General features: G+C 41.7%; 1 protein-coding gene across 1 annotated transcript; it reads left to right on the top strand.

Moving 5' to 3' along the window:
• Positions 1-1,537: 1,537 nt before the first annotated feature.
• ASB9 (ankyrin repeat and SOCS box containing 9) lies at positions 1,538-12,564 on the top strand (the record flags this gene model as incomplete). Its single annotated transcript, XM_058441831.1, has 6 exons — positions 1,538-1,651; positions 3,982-4,132; positions 5,006-5,101; positions 5,833-5,967; positions 7,441-7,632; positions 11,919-12,564. Coding segments are annotated over 6 exons (813 nt in total), but the record flags the coding sequence as incomplete, so codon positions are not given.
• Between the last annotated feature and the right edge of the window lie 3,591 nt (positions 12,565-16,155).

Below are 16,155 nucleotides of genomic sequence, written 5' to 3'. Positions count from 1 at the left end.
GACCCGAGATCGCGCCACTGCACTCCAGCCTGGGCGACACAGCAAGACTCCATCTCAAAAAAAAAAAAAAAAGAATTTTAGGCTTTGCGAACCACGCAGTCTCTGTTGGAAGTACCTAACTCTGCTGTTTAGCAGAAAAGCAGTTGTAGACAATATGTAAATGAATGGGCATGGCTGTGTTCTGATAAAACTTTGCTTATGGATGCTGAAATTTGAATTTCACAAAATTTTCATGTGTCACAAAATATTCCTTTGACTTCTTTTAAACCATTAAAAATGTAAACACCATTCCTAGCTACAGAAGCAGGCTGTAGGCTAGATTTGACTCTGTAGGCTACTGTTTGCTGACCCCCTTGTCAAAACTATTATAGAGCTAGGAAATCTAAGAAAAACAATTAAATGTCAGGAAAAGGAGGGTTTTTTTGAGAAAAAAAAATTGGGTGAAACTGTTATTTTTATTACAAATATTATTAAATCCTGTGTGTTACTAAATTCTTACGTTTAAAGAGCAATTATATTAGTTAATAGGTACATTTCAATGTCCTAAAATAATAAAGTACATTTAGGCTTCCTAAAAGGTACATGGAGTCTATTTCTTTTCCCTTGCAGTTTCAAAATTTCCTTTTAATTGTCTCACAAGGTAGAGCCACTTGTGAATATGTTAAAATTTAATAATTGCTTGTTAAAACTTAGCAATTTGGGCCACGCTGACTTTAAAAAAATTGAGAAATTTCATAAACAAGCATAAAAGAACTTAAACACGTGTGCAGTTGAATAAAAAGTGATGATGATGAGAATATTGCCATGTGACTGCCTCCCCAGGTCAGGAAATGGAAAAATAGCACTTTGCTGGCTCCTCCAAAGACTCACCCATCCCTCCCCTTATTGTGCTTTCTAGAACACAATCCTGTCCCTCTTCCACAGGAGTAACCATTATCCCAATTTCCTTGTTTTCTTTATGGTTTTACTCTATATATTATGCCTTCTGAAACAATATGGGGTAGTTTCGCCTAATTTTGAACTTTAAATTGATGTAATCATTCAGTGTGTATGCTGTTGGATTTTGCTTCTTTTGCTCAATATTATTTTTGCAAGCATCACCCTTGTAGTGCTTGCCATTATAATTTGTTGGGTGTAATCTTTCTGCTGAAAGATTATATCAGTTTATTAATTCAGTCCATTGTTGATGGACATTTGGTTTGTTTGCAGTTTTTGACTATTATGACCAATGCTGTTGTGAATATTCTTGTATATTTATATAGATGTATATATACCTAAGAGTCAAATTGCTGAGTCATAGGCATATGCATTGCCAGCTCTAATAGATACAGTCAAACTGTTTTCCTGAGTGGTTATACCATATCACACTCCCACCAGTAGTGTGGCAGTTTTTTTTTGTTTTTTAAAGTCAATATAAACACCTTAGTGTAACATCTGATTTGAGCCAGGTCAACTTTGTCATAGTACTGGAATGGTGGCTGAAAAACAGCCCCAGGGCACTGTTGCTTTGCACCCCTTACTCTGACTATTTCCCCTCCTTCAGGGGTGGCCTGTGAACATCATCACGGCAGATCATGTTTCCCCACTCCATGAAGCCTGTCTTGGAGGTCATCCCTCTTGTGTAAAGATTTTATTAAAGCATGGAGCTCAGGTAAAGGCAGCTGAAACAACATCTTAGAAACCAAGAATGAAAAATGACTATGTATATCCCTTCTGAATAACTTCCAGCACTTTTGATTAGACCGATTTGAAATACGAAGACAGTTGTTTTTCAAGAAAATTATGTTCATCAGGCTTGTTTGCTTTAGTGATAGATGGATGAAATACTAAATTTTTAGTCACGCTTACACTCTATATCATTTTCTTTATCATACACTACTAATAAATGTTGTTAGACTTGTGTCTTCATTGTTATGGCCGGAAGGTAATGAAATATTGTGGAAAGCACACATTTGCCTGGGATGGCTAGGATGTCTGAGGAGACAGAAAATCTATGTGGTCATTCATCCTTTAGCTGGCAACCTGGACTTGTTTCACATGGTAGCAGGGATTGCAAGAGCAGCAAAAATGGACCTGTTTTGTGTTAGGCAACTGAATGGTGGGTTGGGGGAAATTCTGGGCTTGCTATCTTCTGGCAACAGCAAGTGCAAAGTCCCAGAAATGATAGTCAGCAATTTTTATATCTTGAAGTCATTCCTTATGGCAGGACAGTAGAGTAGGTGAGAGAGTTCGGAACATAAGCAACCTTGTCCATGCCAAAAAGAGAATGGGCTTTGTCCTGAGATCAGTAAAGAGCCAGAGGTGAGTGCGTTGCCAGATTTATATTTGGGTTAAGAAAACATTCAAAACTTGGAACCAGGGAACGTGTCAAGGTGAAGCAAGAGACACCTAGGGTACAAACTTGAAAGAGGTGCTCGCTCTCAGGGTCCTGCACTATTTGTGTGACTCCAAAAATGACTATGTCCTTAAATTTTTTACCCTGGGCAACTTTTGTGCCTCACTCTAGTCCTGGCCCTGCTTGGAAGTAGAGTTTGAGAATGAATTCATTGTCTTCACAATATCATTGCTTAAAAGATTCACCAAATAATCATTTAATGATATACAAGAATGTGTCTGCATTTGGCTTCTTTATTCACTACTTAATTATAGCCCAAACACTGTGAAGTTAGACATTAACTTCGAAATTTCTGTCTGATTTCCAACATTAGAAAAGATAGCCTCAAAGATTATAGTTTTACGGCCCTATAGGACATTAACCAGTTTTTATGTTTTTATTTTTTTTAATTTTTGAGATGGAGTCTCGCTCTGTCACCCAGGCTGGAGTACAGTGGCACAAACTCGGCTCCCTGCAACCTCTGCCTCCGGGGTTCGAGTGATACTCCTGCCTCAGCCTCCTGAGTAGCTGGGATTATAGGCACGCACCACCACACTTGGCTCATTTTTGTATTTTTAGTAGAGATGGGGTTTCGTCATGTTATCATGTTGCCCAGGTTGGTCTCGAACTTCCGACCTCAGGTGACTCGCCCACCTTGGTCTCCCAAAGTGCTGGGATTGCAGGTGTGAGCCACCGTGCCTGGCGGAGTTTTGTATCTATTAGCAAATATATTTCAGCAGTCCATTGACTATATAAGTTTTTCTTTCTTTGTTTTTTTGAGATGGAGTCTCACTCTGTCACCCAGGCTGGAGTGCAGTGGCGTGATCTCGGCTCACTGCAACCTCTGCCTCCCGGGTTCAAGTAATTCTCCTGCCTCAGCCTCCCGAGTAGCTGGGACTACAGGCGCATGCTGCCATGCTGGGCTAATTTTTTGTATTTTAATAGGGACCGGGTTTCACCATGTTGCCCAGGCTGGTCTCGAATTCCTGAGCTCAGGCAATCCGCCTGCCTCGGCCTCCCAAAGTGCTGGGATTATAGACGTGAGCCACTGCACCTGGCCAAATGTTTTTTTGAGCCAGCCTTACCATCTTACTGGTTCCCTCATTAATGAATGAGTTGAATAAAATATTTGGTATGTGTTAATTCTATATTTGTATGAAAGTCAAGTTTTTTAAAGTTTTCTAAATTATACTTTAAGAATATGCTAAATTATACAATTAATAATTTCAACAATTTCCTCACAGCAGCAAGAGTAATCTTCTTGCACCCGTTAAGAAATTGAATTGGTGTGGGATGGGACTAGGAAAGAAGTTTAAAATAGGGATTAGTTTGTAAGTGATTGAAATTATCCTAACTAGTTTCAAAGTTCACGTTCCTGGGGAGGTCATGGAGGAGATAGAACATTGAGTAACATTTTCGATGCTTTATAGCCACTCCCTAATTCCATTTTTCACAAAAACCTGTGGAATTTGGTACTTATTTCTCCATTTTATAGCTGAGGAATTTAAGGCTCAGAGATGTTAAATAACATCTTCAGAGTGGTGGACCCTACATTTGAACCCAAAACATCCCCCTTCCTGTCTTCATCCTGGAGCTTCTTTTTCCAGGTGAATGGTATGACAGCAGACTGGCACACTCCACTGTTTAATGCTTGTGTCAGCGGCAGCCAGGATTGTGTGAATTTGCTTCTGCAGCACGGAGCCAGCGTTCAACCTGAGAGTGATCTGGCATCCCCCATCCATGAAGCTGTTAGGAGAGGTAAATCCGTTGAGAATTTTTTTTTCTACCCACTCCTTCAAGGGACATCTTACTGCTGAAAGAAAGAAAGAAAAGGAGGTATATTTTAGAGCAGTAGTTCTCAAAATGGAGTCCCAGGACTGGAAGCATCAGCATGACCTGGCCTGTACATGCAGATTCTTGGGCCTCACTCCAGCCACATTGAATCAGTAACTCTGGGGATGGGGCTCAGCCATCTTTATTTTGTTTAATAAGCCCTCCAGCTGCTTTCTGGTGCACAGTAAGTTTGTGTGCCTCCCTTTTAGAGCATTTTGAATGTTTTTCGCTGCTGTATTACTGGAACAGGGCTTGGCACATAGTAGACTATCCATCAATATTTGTGGAATCCGTTGTTATACCCGTGACCTTACAGAAATCAAGTTATTTCATAAAACAAATCATATTCTTCTATTTCAGGACCTTAAAGAACATTGTCTCAGTGACACTTAAGTTTGCCAAATGAAATAAGCTTTCAATTTTTGAAACTATATGATGATGTATACAGTTTGGGATAATTCTTTTCATTAAAGCCATAATTTTTCTGATAGTCTTAGCTCATAAAACCACAAGTTTTTATTTTCTCCAATATTTATCATCATCATAATGACCATACCTTGCCAGAGGGCTTTCTGTTTCTCCAGTGGCTTTCACAGAATGGCTTCCCATTTGACTGGACCAACCCACTTACAATGATCTCCCAAAGCATTAATATTTATTTATTGAGAACATCTTAACTCATCATATTCGCTGCATACATAGAACTAAAATATAGCAAGAGAAACGTAGAGGAGAAATGTCGAAAATATGACATTCTGGACCAAGGAAGTGTGATTCAGCTTTCGCCTAGTTTTTCAGATTGGTCCCTGCTCATGTTGGATTTGGCAGTTTCTTCTAAGCCTTGCCTATACCCGCTGTGGCCTGTTTTCTCCCGGGCCTGCCTTTGGAGAGGTTGTAAGTTTCCTTCCCCGTCCCGTGGCCCACACTGTGCCCTTTATTCTTCAGATCCACCTTCGGGTCCTGTTCCTCCACATCTCTCCCCAACTCTCACTTTAATTTCTGTACTTAGACAAACTACAAAGCTACAAACAATTGAAAAAGGTGGATGGTTGCTGGTTGGTTACCGTGGCTAGTAAACTCAAATGGAGTTTCACCCGTAGTTGCAGATTGCATCCTATGGTCAAACCATTTAATTGATAGCAGTGGTTAAAATCACTCCTGATTTGGCTGGGCCTGGTGGCTCACGCCTGTTATCCCAGCACTTTGGGAGGCCGAGGCGGGCGGATCACGAGGTCAGGAGATTGAGACCATACTGGCTAACACGGTGAAACGCCGTCTCTACTAAAAATACAAAAAAAAAAATAGCAGGGCGCGGTGGCGGGCGCCTGTAGTACCAGCTATTCAGGAGGCTGAGGCAGGAGAATGGCGTGAGCCCGGGAGGTGGAGCTTGCAGTGAGCCGAGATTGCGCCACTGCACTCCAGCCTGGGGGACAGAGCGAGACTCTTGTCTCTAAAATAAAATGAAATGAAATAAAATAAAACCACTCCTGATTCTAATTAAAGGAAATAGCTTTTGGTCCCCTGGATAAGCTGCTGCCAAATTTAATGCAAAATGGGGATGGCATTGTCTTTCTAGCTAAGGGAACTTGTATTGTAACTGTTTTTCTTTCTGCTTTGGGCTGCAGGCCACCTGGAGTGTGTCAACTCTCTTATAGCTTATGGGGGCAACATTGACCATAAGATCAGCCACCTGGGCACTCCACTCTATTTGGCTTGTGAAAACCAACAGAGAGCCTGTGTCAAGAAGCTTCTGGAGTCAGGTAAAGCAAAAAGCAAACCAAAACCAGAAAAGAAAACGAAAAGTAAATTAAATGTATTTTAAACATCTTACTGCTGTAGGAGAGAAATTAGTGTGGGCAATGGAGTTGGACAAGGTCAGGGTTCATATTGACTGTGTTCCCTTGGGGAATTATTTCACACTGTTTAAACTTTAGTTCTCTCACTTGTAACGAGGATGAGGATGATGATGATGATGATGATGATGATGCCTCTTCTCAGGGTGGTCCTCAATGATTATTAGTTTCTCCTCCCTTTCCTCTGTCTCCCTCCATTTGGTCAGTCACATTATTAAGCCCTGCATAACTTGCAAAGCTGTTGGATTAGTGTTGAATCTTCCTATTTGGGGCCTTAAGCAGTTCTCTCTGATTTAGATGTTGAACTTGCCCCATTGCAAATATTATATTTTCCTTGAAAAGGCCTATGTACCCTTACTTCTTTTCACCTCCCTGCTGTTGTCCAGCCCCCTTCTCAACACCTGGAACACCATTTCATCACCTCTTCAATTATCTGTGTCCTATTTATTCTTTAAGTCTTCAGTAATCTGTTTCCCAGTGAATGTTGTTATAGTCCTTATTGCCTCCTACTCATCTGGCAGGCATTGCTATGAATTAAGAGATGCAGTCTCTGTCTCTCCCCCACCGCCCACCCCACCTCTGCCACTCTGGGCAGATTTTAAGCCTCTAGCCCGGAAAGGGCCATGTTTGATATCCCTCACAAAGTCAAGAACAATACAAGACCAGATCAGTTAACATTTGTTGAGTGGACATAGATTTTCATTTTACCAGAGGGATGGCAGCTCATGCAAAGCCACATGTTCCTACATGTCACAGTGAGAGCCAGGATCTGGGCTGGGGTGGGGATTTGTTAAGAGTGTAGGAGTGGAATTGGGTGCGGACAGTCCTAGAAATCCACCTTACTCCTGAAGGGGAGAACTTTGCCACCTTCCCTGTGATCTTGGGATTGCCCAGTCCGATCCAGGGGATACCCCATGAGTTGGTTGCTTTTCAAAGTCCAAATCACCAGTCCCAAGTGCCTGGTTTTACACCCTGTGGCAGCTGCACACCAGGTGAGTTTGGCTGCTTGGTGTAGGCTGGATTTCAGCATCTAGCCTCTCCGTCAGGCTGTACTGGCTAATACTTAGTTTCCATTAATAATAATGTGGAGCTTTTATGTCACTAGGATTTTTCTTATATGCATCATGCCTATGTACAGTGCTGAAAGGCAAATTTTTAACTTTCTATGCTATATTCCTCATGCTGTACATTCAATAACATTATCAGGTGGGATTTTCCCCACATTATTAAATGGAATCAAATCATCTCCCATTTTTCCAGAATTGCTGTGCTCAATATGGATCCCCTCTTGTTAGGAAATTTTGGGGCTCGGGGCTTTGAAAAGGGGGATGGTTGGATTCTGCTCCTTGCTGATTCTTTTTTGTTCTTGTGACTGTTTAGGAGCGGACGTGAACCAAGGGAAAGGTCAGGATTCCCCACTTCATGCAGTGGCCAGGACAGCCAGTGAAGAGCTGGCCTGCCTGCTCATGGATTTTGGAGCAGACACCCAGGCCAAGAATGCTGAAGGCAAACGTCCTGTGGAGCTGGTGCCTCCAGAGAGCCCTTTGGCCCAGCTCTTCTTGGAGAGAGAAGGTGCTTCTTTGCCAAAACCTAAGCCCTAATCTGTTGACATCCCTTGAGGCTCTAGTAGAAGGCAGGTATTTGGGAATTTCTGGCTCCCATTCTTATAAAAAGATCATCCTCTGACATCACCAAATCTGGGGAAGTTGAGATAATTCAATATTCAATGAGATACAGTACTGGTCACAGTACAGTAAATAACCGTCCTGCTATTTAGCATATTGGATACAGGTTTTTGGGATGATCTAATATTCATTATGGGGTAGGCCAGCTTTTTAAAAATTAAGATACTGTTTTAAAATTATAGTATTACCTTTATTTAAAACATGCTTGAGAATGAGGCAGCAGAGGCCTCTTTGGGGTTGTATGAGGCCCCAGGACATCTTGCTGAACCACAGATGGGCCAGACTACTGGACACTTGGTTTCTGGGCTTAAAATGCAGCTCTTTAAGAGTTTAGGGTTCACACCAATCCAAAGATATTTACTATTATAAATTAACCAATGATAAGTCCACACTTCTCTATAAGTAAGAACTGAGACTCCCAACTCGAGCAATGAAATATTGTGGTTGAGCAGTGTGTATGGAAGTAGGGCTTTGAGGCCTGGGCTGGGGAACAAAGACACCTCAAGCTGGGGAGCCACCCTCTTGCAATCATCATGGGCTCAGAGGCAGTTGAGCAACCAGCTCAGTACTTATTTTCTTTCTGTCACTGCAACGCCTCCAGGTTCACCATTCTCTGCCTACCTCGATAGTGGGAACAGGCCCCCACCAGCCCGTTATTTTTGTTTCACCGTGGTCTCGATCTCTTGACCTAGTGAACCGCCCGCCTCGACCTCCCAAAGTGCTGGGATTACAAGCATGAGCCACTGCGCCCCGCCCAGTACTTCTTTTCTTATCGGAGTGTGGACTCTGAAGTCTTAGGGATTCTGGGACTTTGAAGCAGGCCTTCCTACCAGAAGGATTCTGATGTTATACAGTCTAGTTATTTTCTCCCCACATGATGAGCAGTAAGGTTGGCTTTGGGCAGAACTGTAAAGTGGGCTAAGGAATCCTTCTTCCTTCTACTCTCACTGCCCCAGGGTACTTGCAGTCAAGTCCCCGCCTGGGGGCATGCCAAACAAGGCCCATGCTCCTGATCAGTGCAGGTCAGGTAGAAAAGACTGACTCCAGGCACAAGAAACAGTCCAGTAGAGGCCCCTTTCAGTTAAGCAGTGGGATAATCACGGAGCAGTTCTATCTGTATCTTAATAATTACTTGTTTTGAAAAAGTTCTATGTCTACAAGGCCCATAAAAATATCTTAATTTTTAAAAAATCAGAATAAAAAATGAATAGAACAACACGGAGTGTAATCATCTTTATACCAAATTTTTAATTGTTTTAATTGAGAAAGGGATCCACAAAGGCAAAAGTGCCTCAAGTCCCCCTTAGTCATAATATAGGGCATACGTTAATGTAGGATGTGTATGTCCCCTCCTCCATCAAACAACCTCATAGCATCCTCAAATTGCCTCCCCTGGCTTTTCCCTTCTGCTTTGTTTCCCAAAGACATTCCTAGAGACACTAATTACTTTAATTGTGAATTTATGTTTTGCAAGGTGACAGTGTGGCCAACGATCCCACTAGTTTATGAGGTGTCATTTGCTGCTGGAGAGAATCACCACTTGTTTTGCCTCCATGAGTCACTTTTGGGGTTTTGGTGTAGTCACCTCTCAGAGGGCTCGGAGCCCACAGGAAATGGGGTCAGGCAAGTGCAGAAAACTAGACCTGTGGATTGCTCACAGCAGTTTCTGTCTCTGGGTGCCCCTAAATTCATTTGCTTCAGTCCACCTGTTTCTCTGTTTCCTGGGGAAGGGAATTTACTCTATTACTGTCCTCTTTCAATGGTATGGCAACAGGAGAATGTTGGTAAAACCCAACCATGTTCTGAACTGGGCTTTGCGTGGGTGTTAGGAAAGGTAAGATTTTCCCTTTTTCTGAGAAAAGGGAGAAGATTTCAAGAATATTACCACCTCACCCTTGATAAGCATCTAAAGCAGTGTTTGCTCAATTAAAACCTAGACATACTGTCAGCCCAGCACGACCGCAGCCCCCATCCCCCTCACCCAGTGCACTTTGGCTTTAAAACATCAAAGGTTGTTGCTGGCCGGGTGCGGTGGCTCACGCCGGTAATCTCTGCACTTTGGGAGGCCAAGGTGGGCGGATCACGAGGTCAGGAGATCGAGACCATCCTGGCTAACACGGTGAAACCCCGTTTCTACTAAAAATACAAAAAAATTAGCCGGGCGTGGTGGCAGGCGCCTGTAGTCCCAGGTACTCGGGAGGCTGAGGCAGGAGAATGGTGTGAACCTGGGAGGTGGAGCTTGCAGTGAGCCGAGATCACACCACTGCACTCCAGCCTGGGAGACAGAGCCAGACTCCGTCTCAAAAAACAAAAAACAAAACATCAATGGTTGTTTCTGGGGAAAAAAGAAATCAAGGCCCAAAGGAATATGCCAATTCATAAATATACAATTAGCTGGTTTTATTATCGAGCAAAGCAAACCCCTTGAATGTTTGCAGGTGCCAGCAAGTGACTGCAAATCTGTAGTGGGTTTTCCGCTCTGTGTCTATGGACTTGAAGCTACAGTTGTTTTGCATTGTCTTACTTGTAGTAAACAGCAGCATTCAGTTGGCATCAGTAGTTATTAATACACTGAGTTTCCTGTGACATCCCGCTTTTCTTAATTCTCTATCAGGCCTGCTCTGAGATCTTGTTATTTGTAATGCTTTATCAGTACCTCCTACGGTTGCCTCTGACAGTGTTTCTAGCACAGATGATCAGTCACATCTTTCAACATTCCTTAGTGAGGTTAGATTAGGTTCAGTTTCCCCACAGTGTGCTTTTTGCTGCTCATTAATATGTGCCTTGGGAACACTGGGAAGCCGTTCATTATTATATGCTTTGAGTATACTGGGCATAATCTCGTAGGTGCCTTACTCCAACAGGGCCCCTCTGTTAGGGCCTGGTTTAAAATACTGCAAGTATTTTTTTGATTGTATATGTGTCGAGTTCCATCTCTCCCTGTTCTCCATCACCTTGAGAGAGAAGTTAACTCGGTTGATCTGTAGTCGGTGGTGAAGCCATAGGAAAACAGAGACCACAGTATCCTTTTGGCTGTATTCTCAACCCTGACCGCACGCTCAGATGACCTCGGGCGCATGCCTTTAGAATATCCAGATGCTTGGGCTTCACCCAACAATAATTGAAGCAATATCTCTGGTTGGGGGGACTCAGCGTCCATGTAGTTGAATGTGCCCCCACCCCAGGTGAGTCTGAAGTGCTACCTGGATTGAGGGTTACGGCTTTATGGAGTTCTTGAGGGTATATCGTTTTGCTTTTTCAAAAATAACCAAAAGAAGATTCCCATTACAATTTGATGCAGGAACGGGGGTTGGGGGGCATGGGAAATCATTCATTCCCCATCCTTTTGCCCTATAACAGAGTTTCTCAACCTTGACACTATTGACATTTTGGATCAGTTGAGGGCTGTCCTGTGTACTTCGGGATGTTTAGAAGCATGCTTGGCCTCTCCCATTAGATGCCAGTAGCACCCTTCCTCAAGTTTTGGCAACCAAAAATGTCTCCAGACACTGCCAAATGTCCCCTGAGGAGCAAAATGATCTCCTCCTCCTTTCCTTCCCTGAGCCTCCTCCCAGTTGTGAACCACTGTCCTAAAACGTAAACTGTTGGGTGTTCCCTAAGTAAGGTTTGTGCTAGCTAGTTCACTTTTCACCTGTGAATTGAAGCACTGGAATAGCTCTGAATACAGGATATAAAAACAAACACGACTTAACATACTCTTAGGATTCACTGTGAGGTCATTATATTTGAATACCGTAAATTGCTCAAGTTATGAAATAAAAATGTTTGCATCTGGAAATATGCCCTTATTTTTAAAGGTAAAAGATAAGGACACCATTAAACATAAATTTTATTTTTATTATTGGAATTTTTGTATAGCTGTATAATTCCCAAGTTAGCTTATTTAAGCTCCATTAGTGAGGCTAAGCTTTAAATTTCTTTTACTCTGTTCTAAATTAAAACCTAACAAGCTTATTTCAATTAGCTACCGGAAAAAAGAGAACATAGCCTAAAAATGCCTTCTACAAAAAAAACCCCAGAAAATGGTCTTAAATAGTTCAATATTATTTCCTTATAGCAATGTTCTATCTTGTATGTTTTTTTTTTTTTTTAAAAGGAGAAGTCTTAGATCAATAACACCATTGTATGACTTGTCTTGTGATCTTTCTCCAGGGCCCCCTTCTTTGATGCAGTTGTGCCGCCTTAGAATTCGGAAGTGCTTTGGAATCCAGCAGCATCATAAGATAACCAAACTCGTCCTCCCGGAGGATCTGAAACAGTTTCTCCTGCATCTTTAAATGCATCAAGGGAATGGATTCACAAACGACGTGAAAACATTATTGAGTGTTGTAGCCACTAGAATTTTAAAATCAAGTTGGATTTATAGAGTTTGACTAGGTTTTTCGATTAGATTTGTATTTGTTATAAATTTGTTTATAGAGTGTGACTAATTTTTTTTCTATTCCATTTGTATTTGTTAAACTCTGAAGCCAGGGTTGAAACACACTGCATACATTTGTATTATTAGTTAGAAGGCATGAAGACTTTTTTCCCTGCTTGGAGTGTCATAAGTTATTGTTTTGCATAACCACTGCCTGCCAAGCACTTTCTGCATCATCTAATTTAGCCCTCACGGCAACTGGGTCAAGATGTCCAGTTTTCCAGAGCAAGGATAGAGGAGTCAAATTCAAATACAGGTTTTCTGACATTAAGTTATGTGATGACTTGATCGAGGCAGGATTTTCCAGCATCACTATCCTTGTTCCATCTCTGCTATATGGGAATGAAAATAAAGAAATATATTTCTTGGTTTGTCTAATTTGTTTTAACCTTCCCTGTTCTTATGACAAAACCACTACTGTCCTAGCATAGTGTGGGGGCCAGTTCTTTTTTTCAACCAAAACACTATGCATATTAAGCATATTCTAGAACCTTGCTGCTTAATACAGCAGCCACTAGTTCAGTGGTTCTCCACTGGGGTTAATTTTGTTACCCAGGGATGTTCAACAATAACTGGAGACATTTTGTTTGTCACAACTGAGGAGGGGTGCTACAGGCATGTAGTGGGTAGAGGTCTGGAATGCTGCAAAGCCTCTTACAATGTACAGGACAGCCCCACCACAAAGAACCTTCCAGTCCAAAATGTTAATACTGTAGTGCCCAGGTTGAGAAACCCTGCTGTAGCCATGTGCCTATTTAAAAATGTAAATTAATTAAAATTAGGTAAAATTAAAAATTCAGTTTCTCAGTGTCATTAGCCACATTTCAGGTATAAAATATGCACAAATGGCTAGTGGCTACTGTATTGAACAGTGCAGGTACAGATTATTGCAGAAGAAAGTTCCATTGCCCCATTGAACAGATTTCTATTGGACAGTGCTCTTTGGAGGCTCGATGAATGGATTTTTACGCCGTTCAGTTTCAGATTTACAGGAACACCGGTATAATTTAGTAATGATGGTTGTCGTTTCAGTTATCTCTCTGAGAGACGAATTTGGGTCTCCATTGCATCAATCGAAAGAAAATATTGTAACTCCTTGAGTCAAATCCTTACCTGTAAGATTACATATGGTCTAGATGATCTCTAAATCTATTTCCAATATAATTTTTCTGTAATTTTTAATTTAATTTGCTATATGAAAGACTCCAGAATATTAGTCTAAAATGCACAGCTAGTTCCCCAGCAGATGGCACTGTTGTCACATAGTCACTTAAGCGAAAGGTTTGCTCCTCATAAATGACCCATCATAAAATGGTTTACAACATAAGCTCTGGAAATTTCCATTCAAGAATGAAAACTTTGTAGTGGTAGATTCCACTGACACCGGGTTTCCTTCTCTTCCTATGTACACAATAATTCAAATGCTACTTTACAGAGCTTTATCTCTCCTACTTTTTAACAGAACTTTACCTCCTACTTTAAAAAAAATTCATCTGATCATGTTTACATGTACTGCTTAGGATTTACGCAGTTAATTAACATCAACATCCTGTCACTAGGTGATTCATTTAGTTCATATACTTAGAAAATATGTGATGAATTCCCATGTCTTTATCAGGCGCTATTCTAGGCACCAGGGTGGTAAGGAATGCGACAGGTAAATATACTTGATTTCTTGGATGTTACGCTCTGGTCAGAGTCATCTGCTAAGGGGTGAGGAGCTATAGACATTTTGTTATGGTTTTCTTTTTGAAAGCACCGGTTTAGAAAACAGCATGGTTTCTCACATAAAATGTATGAGACCCTTGCTTATGTTAATCTTCCCTCAGTCAAATCCACCGAGTTTAACCCAGAACGGTAACAATTATTAGAACAGTATTTTTTTCTTCATAGATAGTCCAGGCAATTAATTAATTTGCAAGTCCATATAATAGATGGTCATCCCTACAGATAGGAAAAATACCGTTACACTTCACTCGTAGCAATTTAGGAAAATTTCAAATGACCTCACTTAGCCATGCTCAAAAAGAATATTATATTTAAATAATCTGTTATGAATCTACATGTGGTTATATTTATAAGTGGCATATACCTTTGAATGCTTTATCATTCCAACCTGGCATACCTCATAAATTCTATCATCAAAGCTGGTTAAGTGGCATTGAATAGACCTTACCTTTATGAATGATGGACATAAACTGATGAACCCATCTTTTTAAAATGATCATTTTGTCTGTTTTTAGATGGCAAACAACACATTTATTGTCAACCAATCTCATTGTCATTGTACTACATATTCCTTGCTTTTATTCAGTACACATGCTGGCTACTTGGTGGCCATCGCTAGCACAACTCATGTTACAATGAAAGAGGAAGGCAAGAGGAAGGGACCAGGAAAGGATGGCTTATTTCTTCAGGGTTTGTAATGGGGCTAATTGACATGGGCTGATACTGCGTGTGCCAGGTCGCAGTGGCCAGCCATTAAGCAGACATTAGGGGCTCAGAAATGAGGGTCTAAGATGTGCTCAGCTGCCTACTCTGGAGCATGAGGTTTCAGCCTTCATAATATGATAAAAGCCCAGCATTAGGGCTTCAGCCTCAGACGAGGCCAGCATCAAAACCAACTAAATAATAGCTCCCATTCTAGATGGCTTGCTGAAAGCTAGACATGATGCATTAGTGATTTATAAACCTTCCCTCAAACCCTCATAGTTCTTATCCCGATTTTATGGATGGGGGTGCAGAGGGGTTAAGGAACTTAACAAAGTCAGTAGGTGTTAATGCAGAAGTTTAATGCAGAAGCCAGAGCTGTTAATCAGTACACACTCCACCTTCTCTTTTCTTCAATGAATCCCAGAGTGCTCGTCACTAGGTCCTAAAAACACCCTGCTTAATTTCCTGGTAGGTCTTGGAAAGGAGGTGGAGCCCAGTCTGTAGGTCAGAGGTCCCAGTGTGATACCGGGAGGCTGTGCCTCCTGAGGCAAATGGGTAAGCTTTGTTCTGCCAGTGAGGCTGACATGCAGCAAGACCAAACCTAACATGGCAAATGAACTTTCTTCTGAACTGGTATTATTTTGGAATGACTTAGTGACAAAGTCTTTCCCTGTAATGTGGGAGGGTGGAGGAGAAGCTTCCTGGGCTTTGGACAAAATTGGCTGCTTATTTCCTAATTGCATATTTCTTTTCTTTCCTCTGTAATAGTTTTCTATTGCGTGTAACCCATTGATTATCTTGTGCCAATTGATTATCTCGTGCCAATTGATTATCTCGTAATTTCTGTAGGTCAGAATTTCAGGGATGGGATGGCTGCATTCTCGGCTTTGGGGTCTCACATGGCTGCAATCAAGGTGTTGGCTAGGGCAACTGTTTTCATCTGGGGCTCAGAGGTCTTCTGAGCTCACTGGTTGTTGGCAGAATTCAGTTCCTTGCAGTTGTAGGACTGAGGTCTCTCTTGTCCTGCTAGTTGTCAGCCGAGATTGCTCTCATCGTCTAGAGATCACCCACAGTTTTTTGACATGTGGCACTTTCCATAGGATATTCTTAATGTGGATGTGCACTTTCTTCCAGGCCAGGTGGAGTGCATCTCCTTGACTTCCTACCTTGTGACCAGCTGGCTGGCAAAAGCTCTGCTTCTAAAGGGCTCACCTGATTAGGACAGGCCCACCCTGTAATTTGGGACCTTAATTATATCTTCAAAATCACTTCAAAGCACCACCTAGCATAGTGTTTGATTGAATAACTGGCAAAAGAAGTATGTACACCAGAGGCTTAGAATCTTGGGGGCATCTTAGAATTCTGCCCACCAAACCTGTTAATACCTAATAGCCATCAGTTCTGTGTTGACTTGTCTGAAGTACAATACATAATACCATAATTATGATTCTTTTTTTTTTTTTTGACACACAGCATCTTGCTCTGTCACGCAGGCTGGAGTGCATTGGCGCTAGCTCAGCTCACTGCAACCTCTGC

Source organism: Hylobates moloch, unplaced genomic scaffold, assembly GCF_009828535.3.
Source record: "Hylobates moloch isolate HMO894 unplaced genomic scaffold, HMol_V3 SCAFFOLD_7, whole genome shotgun sequence".
NCBI classification, from domain to species: Eukaryota; Metazoa; Chordata; class Mammalia; order Primates; family Hylobatidae; genus Hylobates; species Hylobates moloch.
Note: the sequence above shows the minus strand (reverse complement) of the source record. Positions and strands in the feature narration are given on the sequence as shown.